Raw genomic sequence first — 16,197 nt, forward strand, 5'->3', positions numbered from 1 at the left:
AAAGGTGGTAAATATTGTTACCTATTGTTTACAATACAATGTTACAACATAATTGTAATCACATTTTGTGTATTGACCATGGTATTGACTATGTAGTTTAGAGTGGTTTAATAAAATACACAAAATGTGTAGGTAAGTATGTAGTAACTAGGCAAGTAATAACACATCAGAGAAAATATTTCCATAAAAAGGTTAAAATGAAGCTTCATACTTTTGTAAAGTCGGTAAAGTCTAAGTTAAATTAGAAAAAACTAGGTATATTATTTATTGTTTAGGTATATTTTATTACAGTAATTAGATTCAAACTTCACAAAGAAACTAGGTATACAATCGAAGCCGCTTCAGCGATGAGTTTTGTATACAATCTCAAGTGAAAACTGAAAACATTAATTAATTAAATTTTATCTTTTGAAAGTCGATACCATAGACTATATACTTATTACAGAGAACTTTCCGACATAAACAATATTGAGTTTCAAACAATTGAATCAAGTCGGTCGCGATCATGTCGCGATGAAATTGCTGACTACAAAGCACTTTAATTGTTATCGAGTGAAAGATTAATTACCATCGCCCAATATTAATTAATACTTAGTAGGTATAGTTACTTACCTACGATTTGTATTTTCATTACCTATCTAAAGAGTTTGTTTGTTACAATATTATGCTCAATAAGATTATGTTACTTTGTATTTCTTCATTTAAAATAGGGTGAATGTACAATGTTGTAGTTACATGCAAACTCATAGAGTCATAATTTACTAGGTAAGTATTATGCTATATAAATACATAACATATTATGTAAAAATTTATGAGTAAATAATTAATTCTAATTACTAATTTTATTCCTACGTTGAAAGTTTTTTGTTTTAGTAATTTTCAGAAGCAATTTAAACAAAATCTATTGTTTGCCTCATAATTCGAAAGTAGGTACATATTTTGAGCCATAAATTTAAATTTAGAACATTACCTACCCATTGAATCGAAAAAAAATAAATTAGAAAATACAATGATTAAAATAGGTACTTTCACGTTTTTATTTCATATGCTTGTGTATGGTATTTTGTCTATTTATTCTTTATTTTTCCACGCAGCACAATAAAAAATTCAATGCGTTGTTATTTCAATTTTTTTTTAATTTTTCCATTTCGTTAAAATTTTATTTTTTTTAACCTGTGTAGACACATCTTTATGTCGTTCCTTGTTTACAAATTACAATTTCGATTCGAGCACAGGATTCGACCAATAGGGAGAGATTATTTTGAATTCACAATCCGAACCGGGTAGTCGTGCGCAACTTACACAAAGGGACGGTTATAAAAATTGTAATAAAATGGGCCTAACGAATTTAAACGATTTATACAACTCCGTAGAAACTGTAAGTTATTTTATTATTTACTTTAATATACATTAATATAAAATATAAGCGTATGAGTAGTGAATAACATGCATTATTTGCGGGTATATCAAAAAAAAAGATAACACGCAGTTTATATACTTACTGGCGTAGTTAGAGATGACGCGTACCTATATTTTAAATTTTTCTCTAAAAGAATTTATCATTGGTCGACTTCTATTTAATAATATATTGTTTATTAAATTATATTTTGTACAACATCATAGTTTTAGTTCCACTTGCCGGCCTTAAATTTCTATCATGTCTTCTTTTCTATATTCTATTTTTATCCAAATTTTATGTTGCATACGATTCAGTATATTAAAAACGATATTATATTTGTAACTAGTCGTTTGTAATGTAGCAATGTTTGTAAAATATCGTCAGAATGGATTCGAATTTTAAAATACATAATTTCAAATTCGGGAAAGCACGCGCAGCAGTAAGTTACCTCGCAGCGAGGCGAGGCATCGACCACGTGTGTGGTCGATGCCTCGCAGTCACCAGCCACGAAGCAATAACCAAATTAAATAAAAATGAATGGGTTCTGTAATTTAATCAATTACACTATGAATTGTTTTAAAAACTCCATAATAAGGATTAAATATTATGTTCAGAAAACAGAAAAAAACTTAGTCCTAAGTAATAAATAATAAATAGGCTTACAGTTTACACACTAAGATTAATTCTAACTTTACATATGTAAGTATTATGTAGATTCTTAGCATATACCTAGTAAAGGGCTTGTAACTTGTAGCATAGTAATCATTTAGTAATAAGTAATCTATGGACAGTTATTATTCAATCATCAAAATAATATTATTATAAATTATAATGATAAAACAAACGCAGGCTAAATAAGGCTAAATGCACCCGAGCGGCCGCGGCGGCACATGGCGGCGGTGCTCCGCGCTAGGTTATATTTTATGCTTCACATTAATTCCATATGCATTCAGCGATTATTTTTATTGTTTCTTCTTATTGTAGTTATATTATATCACGAAGAAACACCAAAAAGCTTGTACATTATACATAATACCTAGTAACTACAGAAAATAAAAAAATGTTGTGTTCTATATCTCCCAGTTACCACCATGGTTGAACCAAGATACGATGCGCTTCGCAATGCAGACAACACTGGAAGACCACAAGACGATACGTCGGCGTTGGTCCAGCGGTTTTGAAGGTATGTATGTTTCTACTTGTTAGTGACATATCACACTAGCGGATTGCGAGCGGTTTCAAAGCGGAGCGGGTGCGCAACGAATACGTTGCGGGCGCGCAACGAACACGCCGCGGATGCGCAGCGAACACGTCGCGGAATAGAAGCGTCGACGCCATTTTGTATACTCTCGCACAAAAGCCAGCTCTTCCGCCTTGCCTAACTTCCATTCAATATTTCCATCGTTTCTGTAGCACTCAATTTTTTAACCGTACTGTGGAAATGCACTTACTTAACTAAAGATGTAATAGTAACAACTGGAGTTGTTAAAAAAGGTGCTATAAAATTGAATTACTAGGACTAGTGAGTTGCTGGTTGCTTGATAAAATTTTCTACTCACTGCTACCTATTTACCTAATAATAAGATAGACCTGTTTTAGTTAAGGAGCTTTAACATTTATTTCACTAATGAACTTTCTTTATGAGCAATTAAGTTATCTGATTGCATTTCGACCAAGATTTAATGGATAAAAAAATACCCTAAACATTAACATGTTATGAAACTCGTAAAAAATAATGATCTCATAATCATTATACTATCACAAGTTTTAAGTAACAACCAGCACGGATTCCATTTTGTTAATGAGTGTACATGACTGCGACGTAAACGTTGCGCATCTGCCACGCGTCCGAAACGAATTCGCTGCGCAACCGCGGCGTGTTCGTTGCGCGCCCGCAACGTATTCGTTGCGCACCCGCTCCGCTTTGAAACCGCTCGCAATCCGCTAGTGTGATATGTCACTTAGACTCAAACATTTTTTGAACTGAAACTTCTTTTAGGCGCGTTGAGAGTAAAATTTCAAGGTCTCGTCATGGCGATAACGTCAGGTCATAGAGCAAGAAGTGTTACACACGCTCTTTTTTATATTTAAAATAGTTAAGTTTTCGTAAATTTTTCCTCCCTTTTACCTTTCATGAACAGGTACTGCAAGCAGCAACATAGATGCTGTAATGCAAGAGTTCAGAATGAACGGATCTGACACGCCCTACGATCCTGAAGACGTCCATAATATAGGTGACCCTTCACTTCAAGACGCAGGTATTTATAATAATTATTAATTATTTTTATAAAACGTTATCAATTGAGTACTGGTCAATTATATTACAGATAGACATAAATAAAATTAACAATAACACATATACACACAGTCCTGCTGGACAACGCTCGGATAGTCCGTAGGTTCCTCACTCAGTCGCCCTAGGCTCCGGCCGTCTGGCCACTCAGCCGGAGTTGTTCACAACACCGCCGCGAGGCGAGATACTTGCCCCCCGATTACACATATTATTTAACACTTTATTGTGCAAAAAAACAAAATATACATAAAGGTTACAAAAAATAAGATTAGAAAGCACAAAGGGCGGCCTTATCACTATGCAGTGATCTCTGCCTATTATACTAATCAATGAGAAATTTTTAAAGGCTCATTATTATATTGTAATTTATTTAGTTTCTAATTGTGTCCTTATGTTGTACAATAAAGAATTAGCTTGCGAAGCAATTGCTACGCAAAGCTGCTCTGTCAATGTGGACGTAGCTCGGCCACGGAAAATGACTGTGCATACACACATATGTGACATATTATATACTGTCACATGTGTGACATGTGCACTGACACAATCATAATTTTTTGTGAAATGCCCTTTATTAATATATCTGGTCAGGCTTACTAGGCCTGGGCCCACCCAGCAGTTACCTCCGACAGAAGTCCTGGCCCGCTCCAGATAGTAGTCCCTGCACTCGCCTACCGAGATACACTCCCATGCCTGACTACATCAATGGATCTTCTGATGAAGGTAATCTATATTTCGAAGTAACAGATGACCTTCTGAGGACGACTAAAATCATTTTTACGGGACGACTCATAGAATTTGTATTTTTCTTAGATTTTTATCGTGATAAATGACTTTAGACTAGAGTAGATAATTTTTGAAACAAAAAAAATCGCAGTCGGATGAAACCCATTAGAAAAGGATCGGAATATGATAAAAATGTAAGGAAAAATAAATTACGGTCAATCCGAGTTCGGGAAGCGGGAGGGGGGAGCTTTTAAGAGAAAAAAATGGTTTCTCTCGATTTCCGACAAAACTACAAGTCCTATAGAAAAAAGTTCAATGGCAAAGTTGTAGGTAATTAAAAGTTCTACAACTTTTGTATTCACAATTTTTTCACATAACCTCAAAATTTAGGTGAAAAATTCAAAAAACCAAGTTTTTGGTCTTTTACTTTTATCTACTTCAAAATTTTTTTTGTTTCTACGAAATTTGGTGGAAACTTACTTTATTATGTCCCAAATACACTGTAATTTATTTGATTGAAAATATTTATTTTTTCGCCTTATTTTGAATTAATACCAAAAAAACAACCTAATTTTCAATCGAAAAGTCACCCGTCAAAATATCAGCTTTTTTCAAAAACTTGGGGTGCCTTTTATTCATTGATATCTCTACTTTCACATGGTGTAAAAAAACAAACACCACCATAGTAAATGTTCTCAAGAAATGCATACAAACAGTGTGAAAATTAGCTTTTACTAAATCAGGCACACTTCTCGAACTACCTGAAATGTTTTTATCGACATCATTTTGCTTTTGAATATGCTGTAAAATATTAAACTTAGAACAGATAATTATTTTTCTTTTGAAATATTACCGAAAAGCCGATACAAGAGAAGATATAGAGTTCAAGAAGTGTGCCTGATTTAGTAAAAGCTCATTATTACACTGTTTGTATGCATTTCCTGAGAACATTTACTATAGTGGTGTTTATTTTTTTTTACACCATATGAAAGTAGAGATTTCAATGAATAAAAGGCACCCCAAGTTTTTGAAAAAAGCTGATATTTTGACGGGTGACTTTTCGATTGAAAATTAGGTTGTTTTTTTTGGTATTAATTCAAAATAAGGCGAAAAAATAAATATTTTCAATCAAATAAATTACAGTGTATTTGAGACATAATAAAGTAAGTTTCCACCAAATTTCGTAGAAAAAAAATAAATTTTGAAGTAGATAAAAATAAAAGACCAAAAACTTGGTTTTTTGAATTTTTCACCTAAATTTTTAGGTTATGTGAAAAAATTGTGAATACAAAAGTTGTAGAACTTTTAATTACCTACAACTTTGCCATTGAACTTTTTTCTATAGGACTTGTAGTTTTGTCGGAAATCAGGAGAAACCATTTTTTTCTCTTAAAAGCTCCCCCCTCCCACTTCCCGAACTCGGAATGACCGTAATATATTTTTCCTTTTATTTTCATCACATTCCCCTCCTTTTCTAATGGGTTTCATCCGACTGCGATTTTTTTATCTTTTCATTATTTTTAAAGGCTTCTACCCCAGTCTAATTGGCTGGCAGTTTTTAAACTGTTATCCATTGAAGTTCGAAGTAATACATTTCTTAATCTTAAGATTTGTCAGATATCAATAAATTTTTCTTTTAACGCAAAATAATATAATTTAAAACGAGATACTAGATACCCAGTAGTGGAAATCTGATAACATGAACGACTATTGCTTACAGAACTTTTATAAATATGTACCTTTTTTTTATAGAAATGTGGTTTGGTGAAAAGAAATGAACTTTTGTTAATAATTTCAGAATCCCTATCATCCGAGACGCTGACTGACCAGCAGCGTCAAGTGCTCAGCACCATCCCCACGGCTGTGCTGTATCACATGCTGAGGAATTTGGAGAAGACTCGGGTGCAAGAAAAAATGAAGAAAACGGTAAGTTTCTGTCAATAAAAGACTCAGCATTCATATACTCCCAAAATAAGTGAAAAACCTAAAATATTTTGTGTAAAGTTGTTAATATTCTATTGTCTTTTTAACTAAGATAATGTTATTGATACTTTTGATAGACTTAACCTGGTTAAACGAAATATGAGGGTAGATATAAGTATGTAATGTTTTCTTTTGGATTTTGTTTCACTTTCGAAATCATCTTTTACATTTTTTTTATATTTATTTTTTGGTCGACCAGGAGATGGAGTGCCGCTTCTGCAAGAACAACGGCGAGCGCGAGCAGTACTACCGCACGCACTGGCTGCGCGTGGAGGGGCGCGTCACCTGCCCCGTGCTGCGCGCGCTCGTGTGCCGCCAGTGCGGCGCGCACGGCGACCGCGCGCACACGCTCAAGTACTGCCCGCTCACCAGCCCCGCGCGTGAGTACCGCGAGCTGTGCGCGCTGTCTGTGTGCAGTCGCTCTAAGCACGAAACAGCAAGAGTGCACTTCACCCCATAATATACTGGACTGACTACTGAGCGTTTTCAAAAAAAAGTGTACCATGGCTGAATTTATGGATAAATTTTAAATGTTGCATTTTTAATAAAATTTTGATTTAGAAATTTTAAATATACATCATAGTAAGTGAAATTATATTTAATTGCTTGCAGATTAATTTGTTTTACGAGAAATCATCAAAATAAATTGGGACTGTGAAAAAAAGTGTCAGTTTTGCGACAGTCATCAATGCTCATATAACTATTAACTACGAAGAAAGACGCAAAATATTTTGATTGTGTTACGAAGATTATAACATACATTATTTAAAAAATAGAAAATTGAAGTCGACAAATAATTAAAATTCCTATTAAACTAGCTTTAAGTTCTGTTTTGCCACAGCTGATGCCAAAGTAGCCGTTACTTTTACGATACTTAATACATTTCGATTAAAATCGGCAAAGTGATTATTTTATTTCGGAACAGTTAAACCATTTTCAATATTGAAATCAAATTATTTGTGTCCCTTATAATAAAAAAATGTAAAAACTAAAATTTTTCTTGTTGCAAAACGGGGGACTGTCGCAAAACCGATAGACCATTTTTTATAAGGCTAGGTTTATATTGAATCCAATTAACATGGTTAAAATAAAACCGAGAATACGTTTACAAAAATTTTATTTTAGTCTCATAAAAAAATACACCAACACACAGTTTGACACAGTATCAATTTTAGGGTAAAACTCAGAGTTACACTACCTACACCTTTTAACTTTCCATACATGTATCACATATTATGTATTCAGGGTATACCTGCTGACCAACGCATTCATTGCAATACCATTTTTTGCAAATTATACATGTCCTTTTTGGTCCCGAGATTAGTGAAACCTAAAAATATGAAAAATTATAAAAATTATGAAGAATATTACAATGACAATCTAGACTTGGCTTTATGCTGCAGTTTTGCGACTTTTCTTGTCAGCCTATAGGTCACGAAGCAAAATGTTGCAAAACTGACGTGACGTTTTCTTTTCAGTTTTTAGTCAAAATTATATTCTGACGAAAAAATGTGCCTACACTGATTATCAAATGTAAATAACGGTTAATGAATATATTGCTCATCTTCTGAAAGTATTTAAACGATGTTTACTTACCTGTATCAAGTAATAATATGTCTCAAACCAGACAGTAGAAATTGCAACGGCCGTTGCACTCACAAAACACGTCTGTTTTACTCGAACTGTATTTGAAAATAAGCTTTTTTAAATTGGCGGACGGTGAAAGTAAACGATAATTTTGCCATTTATAAAATTCAAATAGTAATCTAAAATTTGTAAGTGGCATTATTAGCCGTGATAAACCCGACATGTCCGGTCGGTACCACTTTTTAAGATATTTTTGGAAATCAAATTGCTTTTAAACGATTATAAGGCCTTAATTATGAACTACATGCGACGATTCGCAAATAAATGTACTTTTAGACGACACTAAAACTTATGGTACCTTGGTATAAAACTTTTTAGAATCGCTTCTCTAACATCGAAGAACTTGGATGGGGACACGCCAAAAACTGACACTTTAGTTTTAAAAATGATTATTTAAAAAATAGTACGCAATGTTTCCGTGAATTAATTGTTTGCATTTATCAAATTATGATGTATTTAATACTTTTCAAGCATTAAAATAATTAGCCATCATATAAATTTTACTTGTTATTCGACTTGAAACACAGGGGACAGGCCGAAAGTGAGGGCCCGTACACTTTTTTTTGAAAACGCTCTACTACTGTATTCCATCGTAGCGACAAGACTTAACCAAGTTCATAAGCCTTCGACATCGAGATATACGTAGCACATACTATCTCGATGGCCTTCGATGTTTTTTTTATTATCAGTAATAAAACTATTAATTAATACAATATTACTGAACACTGTTTCCTAAAATTATTTGAATGCATTCGATTTCAGAGCGCAAGAAGTCCGCAGCGATGATGCAAAGCCTGCGCCTGACGTCCGGTCGGCGCCGCAACAAGCTGCCATCTGACGACAAGAGCGGTGACTACGTCGTGTTCGGCGAATTCTCACAAAACGTGCTCAGAGATGGCGCTCTTTGCAACCCCTACGAATTTCCCTTGGACCCCATGTGGGCAGCATTGGAGAAGAAACTAATGCGCTAATTAAAAACCTACATTTTGCTTCTAATAAATTTGATTACGTACTAACTAGAATATATTTTTGTCAATGATAATTAAACTCTTATGGTAGTTGATTGTGTGGCGCATAGATGGCGCTAAATCAATTAATCGAGTGATTTTTCTTTTTTATTCGTTTTTGTGACTTGTGTATTATTTTTGACATTAATAATTAATAATACAATTTTTTACAATGAACGATTATAAAATTTACCTCGTGTATGTCTTATATAAGAACAATACACAATATTTTATTTACAAATTAGTATCTACGGAATTCATATAAAAAAATAAACTTTAATATTCCACTGAATATTTTATATTATCACATTATGATCACATGCATCAAAATAATTTCTTTTTTATTTCCAGACTATTGAGAAATTAAAAAATCAATTAAAATATGTGAAGGTTCACTTATGCAATAAGTTTATTTAACATTTCTATAACATATTATATCTTACCTTTACCTATTATTTTAACTTCCAATCCTGTGCGATTGGATTGTATAAAATAATCGACAAACAAATAAACGTATTTTTCTTCTTAATATAATAAAGGGAATGTTGATACATTATTCCTTTTTATATTTGTCTTCAAATTATTATATTTAAGTATTTTTTATATTTTGAACTTTGTTTTCTACTTAGTTACTTACATATTTATTATTAGTTACATATTTTGTTAATTTTGTTGATTATACACGAGAATGTGTTTTTTTTTATTTTGTTGAAAATCGTTTAACAATTGACATTGTACTTGGTGATGGTGTTTTGGGTCATTAAATATTTAGATAGCATTTTTTTTATTTCATTTCCCTCCTATTATATCCTCCTCCTATTTTATAGTATTTTCTTGTTACTTAGTTAAAAATATTTGCCGTTAAAATATAGTTTATTGCGATAAATGTTGGTTACAACTTACAGGATATTGCTTTTATTTCAACTTTTTTCGTTTTAATTACTTACCTATATGAAAATTTAATTTTTTACACCTAGCCTAAGGCTTTAAATGTGAAAAAAAACGAAAGCGTAGGCATGTCCATTAAAAATAAGTAATAACCATAATTCAGTACAAATAAGAATAAAAATCATAAAGTACTGCCCAAAAATTGTAAGCTTACGCTTACCGCTATAATCGAATTCATTGAGAAAAACTCGATTCAAGAAAAACGAACCTTATCGTATTCGATTAAAGTTTAATTCGTTATGCTGTTTAATTTAACAGCTAACTTTTATGGCGGAGACGCAAGGTTGAATTTACTACAAGTTGTAACGGACAGTAATATGTGTTCTGTGGTAACGGACGTGACGTCGCCTGTCACCACCGTCAAGCCAAGCCGCCATGTTGACATCCCCTCCTGCCAGCCGCCATGCCACCGCCATGCCTACCAGCCAGCCACGCGGAGGGGATAAGCCTATATATTAGCTGGCCATTGTTAAACGTGGATCATTCTTGTTAAAACTTTCAAAATAAATAAGTGTGTCGTTACGCTGCAATTTTATTTTCACCATAGCTTCACAAATCAGAAGCGGGATGAAACGACGTCGACCACAAGTTTGTCGACCTCCTGACGAATCAATGTCGGAGGAAGATGAGGGTACTTCTTCACCGCCTGCACGGAAGTTGCTCAAGAATCTGCTGGAAAAAGAAGTAGTAAAGGCTTTACGCAACCTGGAAGATGACCCCCAAGCTCCAAATAAGTCAAAAGTCCATCGTGCTGCATCTTTAATCCCGGAATTTGACCCTGATAGTGAGGAATGCACGGTACAAGCATGGATTCGTAAAATTGACCAAATTGGGGAAATAAATGGATGGGACGATACAACTAAATCATTTTACCTACAAGATAAGCTGCGAGGTCAAGCAAAGAAGTGGTATAATCGTCTAGAGAACTACGATTACACGTGGGAACAATGGAAGGATATGCTATTGCGAGCATTTCCTCGATATCGCGATTATGGAAATATGCTTGAAGAATTACTACAAAGGAAGAAGCAACCTACAGAGACGATGACAAAATACTATCAAGATAAAATCGCCATGTGCTTCCGGTGCAAGTTATCCGATAGCGCCAGCGTTTCCTGTATCATTCGTGGTCTGCCACTATCGCTACAACCTAACGCTCGAGCCTTCCAATGCCACACGCCAGGAGAGCTTTACGAAGGATTTTTATGTGCACTTGACGACTACCGTACTTTACCTATCGACACAAGGTTTCATAAAAATTTGGTGAGTAGGCCATCTCACCTGGATAAAAAGTCAATGCCACCCAATGTCGAAACAGACCCGTGTCCGAGATGCAAGAAAACTGGTCATTTACTGCGTGATTGCTCCCTACCTGACACACGTACATGTTATAAATGTGGAAATAAGGGACACATTGCTTCACGTTGTTCTACAATTGCCACGGAAAATAGAAGATCTATCTCAACCGACAACATAAAAGAAGTAAATGTACTACGCCCTTATAATGAAATATACAAAAAGGTCGTTAAAGTCAATGGCATCCACGTGAAAGCATACATTGATACCGGCAGTCAAGTCAACGTTTTAAACGATCAAGTATCGAACGCATTGTCATTGGATGTCAAACCGACGAGTGTCATTTTAAAAGGATTCTCCGGTGGACTCTCAACGAGTCGTGGAGAAGTCGAATTTCAATTAGAAATTGACGGTATAACCATGAAATGCCACGCCTACGTGTCTAGCATCAAAATGGCCGATGTTAATCTTTTAATCGGTCAGCCTGTCATCAACAGCGAAGGTATGACATTGACAGTTAGCAAAGGCATAATCAAATTTAATCGTACTCAAGATCCCAATCCCATTTGCGATATTGAGGCTATCGAAGACCATGATCGCTTTAAAGTCGTCACAGTCAACGAAGAGAGACTTCCACCTGGCTCTTCCATCATTCAAGTGCGGGTTCTCGGAAATAAGGTCGGCAACGATGCGGTTACACCGCCTCGGCATCATGAGCTGCAGGGAGTGGCCTACTCTCTTCCATCCACCCTGCTCACTGGTGAAGACGGGTACATCAAAGTCATCAACATGGGCTGCGAGGTTATCGTGTGGCCGCCGGGAGAGGTCCTAACCAGGGCTGAAAGCTGCCAGGAGTCTCCACTACAGCCAAATAGCCAGGTACCTTACCCTTGCTTGCCATAGATTTGCCAATTATAATGCTAATAATAAAGCTTACTAGTGATCAGCCTATTTACCGCCAGCCTTATCGATTATCGCATAGCGAACAAGCAGTAGTTCAGTCTAAAGTGATTTATTAGATGCCGAGATTATCAAGGAGTCTGAATCTAGTTATGCATCTCCGGTCATTTTAGTCAAAAAGAAAAACGGTGACAGTAGGATGTGTGTTGATAACCGTGCCTTAAATGCTTATTACCGTAAAAGATAGATTTCTATTGCCAAACATAGACGATCAGGTTTCGAAATTAGCGGGCCACAAATATTTTACGAGTATCATCAATAATTACGTGTTAGTAATGAAGATACACACAAAACTGCATTCATAACACCTCAAGGTCATTTCGAGTACACTCGTATTCCATTCGGTTTAGCGAACGCGCCATCCGTTTTTATGCGGTTGATAAATAAAATAGTTGAATCTGTAGGTAGAACTGAAAATAATAATGTTATAGTCGAGCCAATTTAATAGGCAACATTTGACGTCTATTAATTTTATCTTCAAAGAGAGGTAACCTGCTTTAAAACATCGATTAAAGTGAATTAATCGATACGGATTTGAAACATTTGTCAATCGAATTTATTAATTTATGATGATTTTTATTCACAAGTAATCAATGCATTCGATTCTAGATGTCAGATTTCGATTTTTAGAGTAACGTCTCTGGTATTTAAAAAGAAAGGTTTATTGACACAAAATTGTAGCGACGTCAGTTCTTCAATTCAGAAATTGTTTATTATGTTTAGAATGGTTTATCAGTAAAATGGCTCTACTATAAAAACAAACATGGTAAACGTGAAATTTTGGCATTTCTGGACGATTTACTCTTACCCTCGAATGACGTTATGTCAGGCTTAGACATTTTGCAAGCGGTACTTGTCAAACTTGAAGTAGAAAATTTAAAAAATAAACATGAGTAAGTTTTCGTTCTTGCAAAATGAAATAACGTATTTAGGTCATAAAATATCGGCTAAGGGTATTCAACCGGGCGATTCAAAGTTATAAGCGGTGTCTCGTTTTCCAACACCGACCAATGTTCATAGTGTGCGTCAATAATTATCGGGTTGTGTAGTTATTTTCGTAAGTTTATTTACAATTTTGCTATCATTGCCCGCCCTTTAACCGATTTAACTAAAAAGAAAGCTTCGTGGATATGGAGTAGTGATCAAAACAATAGTTTCGAACAATTAAAAAAGTGTTTGTGTTCCGAGCCTGTGTTAGCTTTGTACGATCCTGTGCTTTGTGTGTAAATTAGGAATAGCAGATTGATGGTACGTTGCGACCCGTTTTATATTTTAGTAGGGTGAAAAGTAAAGAGGAAAGCATGTATCATAGTTATGAACTTGAAACTCTTGCCGTTGTAGAATCCTTGCGTCGTTTTCGCGTATATGTGTAGTAGAAAAAAAAAAGGGTTAAGATTGTTACTGATTGTACAGCAGTCCGCGCTACGCTTACAAAACGTGACATTATACCACGTATCGCAAGGTGGTGGCTTTCTATACAAGATTACGATATAAGCGTAGAGTATAGGCCGGGGGAACGAATGAAACATGTAGATGCGTTAAGTAGACATCCAGTAGACACTATGAACGTGAATCGTCTCGAAGTAGCGGATTGGTTTTATATGGGGGGTTTCTTTAGAGAACTGCCGCACGAATTATAGGTTTTTTGTGGGTGGGGGATGGGGGGGAGGAGGGGGGGACCCTCCCACCAAAAGGGGAAAGTTAGGAAACCAATAGTTTTGGAGAAAAATCAATTTTCCTATTCTAACCTCAAAATGTATGGAATTGGTGTAACAAAAATTTTACGATACATAAATAAAATACAAACAAGTTGTGAAAACCTACGTAGTTTTTTTTATTTGAGTGGGAATCGCCCTAAAGTCGCTTCTGGCACTCGCCGGCCGCTGCCGCGGCACGCTCGCTTCGCTCGCTCGGTTCGTGCGGCAGTTCAAATGTTAACCTAATACGCTCGTCGCTTCGCTCCTCGCTACCTATTTGAATACTAAAAGTTTAATAGTTTTTTAACCTACGTAGATTTTTTTAAAGCTATTGCATAGCTTCTATCGCGGGCCTTGAGCGCGGGGACCGAATCCAGAAATTGCGTAACGAAAAACATCACGCTCCCCACTCCGACGGGCACGGAGGTGCGGCTTGAAGGCATGCTATGCAATAGCTTTGCCACGGCAGTCCCCGAGTGCCACACGTCTTTTTTGTTTGAGTGGGAATCGCCCTTTAGTCGCTTCTGGCACTCGCCGGCCGCTGCCGCGGCACGCTCGCTTCGCTCGCTCGGCTCGTGCGGCAGTTCAAGAGTAAACCTAACACGCTCGCTCCTCGCTACCTATTTGGATATTAAAAATAAAAGTTTAATAGTTTTTTAACCTACCTACGTAGATTTACGTGCGGCAGTTCTAAAATCGCTTTTGGCACTCGCCGGTCGCAGCGTAAAGTCACAGTACAGTGAAATAGAACGTCTTGGTCCGCTTTTTTGCACAACAAAACGGATAAATGCACTTTTTTCGCACAAAAAATTATTAACTTTAAAAATTAATAACTAAAAAACTACAAGTTTCCTAACGATAATATTTTGGAATTACAATCTTACATTACCTAGCTAACTAAAAATATAAATATTTCCAACAAATTCGTGCGGCAGTTAACTAAAGCCAACCCTTATATGGTGCAATGTCAGGATACTAAAAGCGAGCGCTAGAATGAAACGTAACTTCGATAGGAAACGAAAATCCGCTCACATATATAAGAAGGGTGATTTATTGCTAACGCGTCAAGCACCTACTTGTTCAGCATCCAAAGTTAACACTAAACTTGACGACTTGCATTCCGGTTCTTATGTCGTAACGAAAGTATTGGGCAATGATAGGTACCAAATTAGAAGTATATAGAGTTTTAGTGGGTTAGTAGCTGCAGATTCGTTGAGGCCCTATAAAAGTATTGTTACAGTTTCTGATAGTGCTAGCAGTTCGGATGAGCAAATGGAAACCGAAGATCTTATTGATTTATTAGAGAGCTAATTATTTTTGTTGTTCCTGTGGGAACAACTGTTTCAGGATGGCCGAGTGTAACGGACAGTAATATGTGTTCTGTGGTAACGGACGTGACGTCGCCTGTCACCGCCGTCAAGCCAAGCCGCCATGTTGACATCCCCTCCTGCCAGCCGCCATGCCACCGCCATGCCTACCAGCCAGCCACGCGGAGGGGATAAGCCTATATATTAGCTGGCCATTGTTAAACGTGGATCATTCTTGTTAAAACTTTCAAAATAAATAAGTGTGTCGTTACGCTGCAATTTTATTTTCACCATAGCTTCACAAAGTAAATAAATATCTAGGTTAGAATTCGGTTGCTGTGGGATTTTGTGCCGAGGAAGTAGAACGTATGGGAGGGGGGGCTGCGTCATGGTTCATAACTGAAGTAATATAATGTCAAAATTATATGAGATGAACTCGAATTGTAAGGTGTTTTTAAGTTACATGCGGTAGTATGGTGGAAAACTGAATGAAAAGTTTTCAGGGCCTATTTTGTGTTCAGGAGTGGACATTTATGAACTGAAGAGAATAAAATATTATAGATGTGTATTTCTTTTGTATGTTGTCAAAAATAATTGAATAAAATGAAATTATTTATCCTTGTTTTAAGTAATTTTTCACATACTTGAAACATATTCAATGTAACTAGGTAATGAATAGGTAACTAGGAATAAGTCGCAAAAGCTTTAAAGTTGTTGTATCTCACATAACACGAATCAATAGTCACATTGAATGGGTAGACCGTACTTTAGGTTTATCACAAGAAGCTTATATCTTATACACTGGAGATTTCGGTATGAACATTTGACGTGTAACAAGAAAATTGTTGTGTTTTATCACTTTCACACCTAACTTGGTATTGCCACTGTTAATACGAAGTTTTCCCAAGGCTACTATGTATGCCGTAATATTCTGTGC

The 16,197-nt window shown here is 35.7% G+C and overlaps 2 protein-coding genes across 3 annotated transcripts in view; both read left to right on the forward strand.

The window, feature by feature from the left end:
• Positions 1–15,531, forward strand: part of LOC149490084 (uncharacterized) — a 238,421-nt gene extending 222,890 nt beyond the window's left edge. Inside the window, exons 2-3 of one of the 2 annotated variants that reach the window (XM_089714903.1) lie at positions 10,277–12,175; positions 15,301–15,531. In XM_089714903.1, the coding sequence (XP_089571029.1) occupies positions 10,568–12,175; positions 15,301–15,315 (1,623 nt within the window). In that variant the 5' untranslated portion in view covers positions 10,277–10,567 and the 3' untranslated portion in view covers positions 15,316–15,531. The remainder of the gene's footprint in view (positions 1–10,276; positions 12,176–15,300) is intronic. The other variant, XM_089714902.1, reaches the window with a different exon arrangement.
• On the forward strand, positions 1,235–9,812 carry LOC149490089 (uncharacterized). The gene is made up of 7 exons (XM_089714871.1): positions 1,235–1,378; positions 2,483–2,582; positions 3,541–3,657; positions 4,281–4,412; positions 6,214–6,341; positions 6,598–6,778; positions 8,808–9,812. The coding sequence occupies exons 1-7, from the start codon at positions 1,334–1,336 to the stop codon at positions 9,014–9,016; spliced, it is 912 nt and encodes a 303-aa protein (XP_089570997.1). The 5' UTR covers positions 1,235–1,333; the 3' UTR covers positions 9,017–9,812.
• Positions 15,532–16,197: the final 666 nt, after the last annotated feature.

This window comes from Colias philodice, chromosome 3 (assembly GCF_061535455.1).
Source record: "Colias philodice isolate Cphi_HAF_F1 chromosome 3, ilColPhil1 Martin Lab GWU primary, whole genome shotgun sequence".
NCBI lineage: Eukaryota > Metazoa > Arthropoda > Insecta > Lepidoptera > Pieridae > Colias > Colias philodice.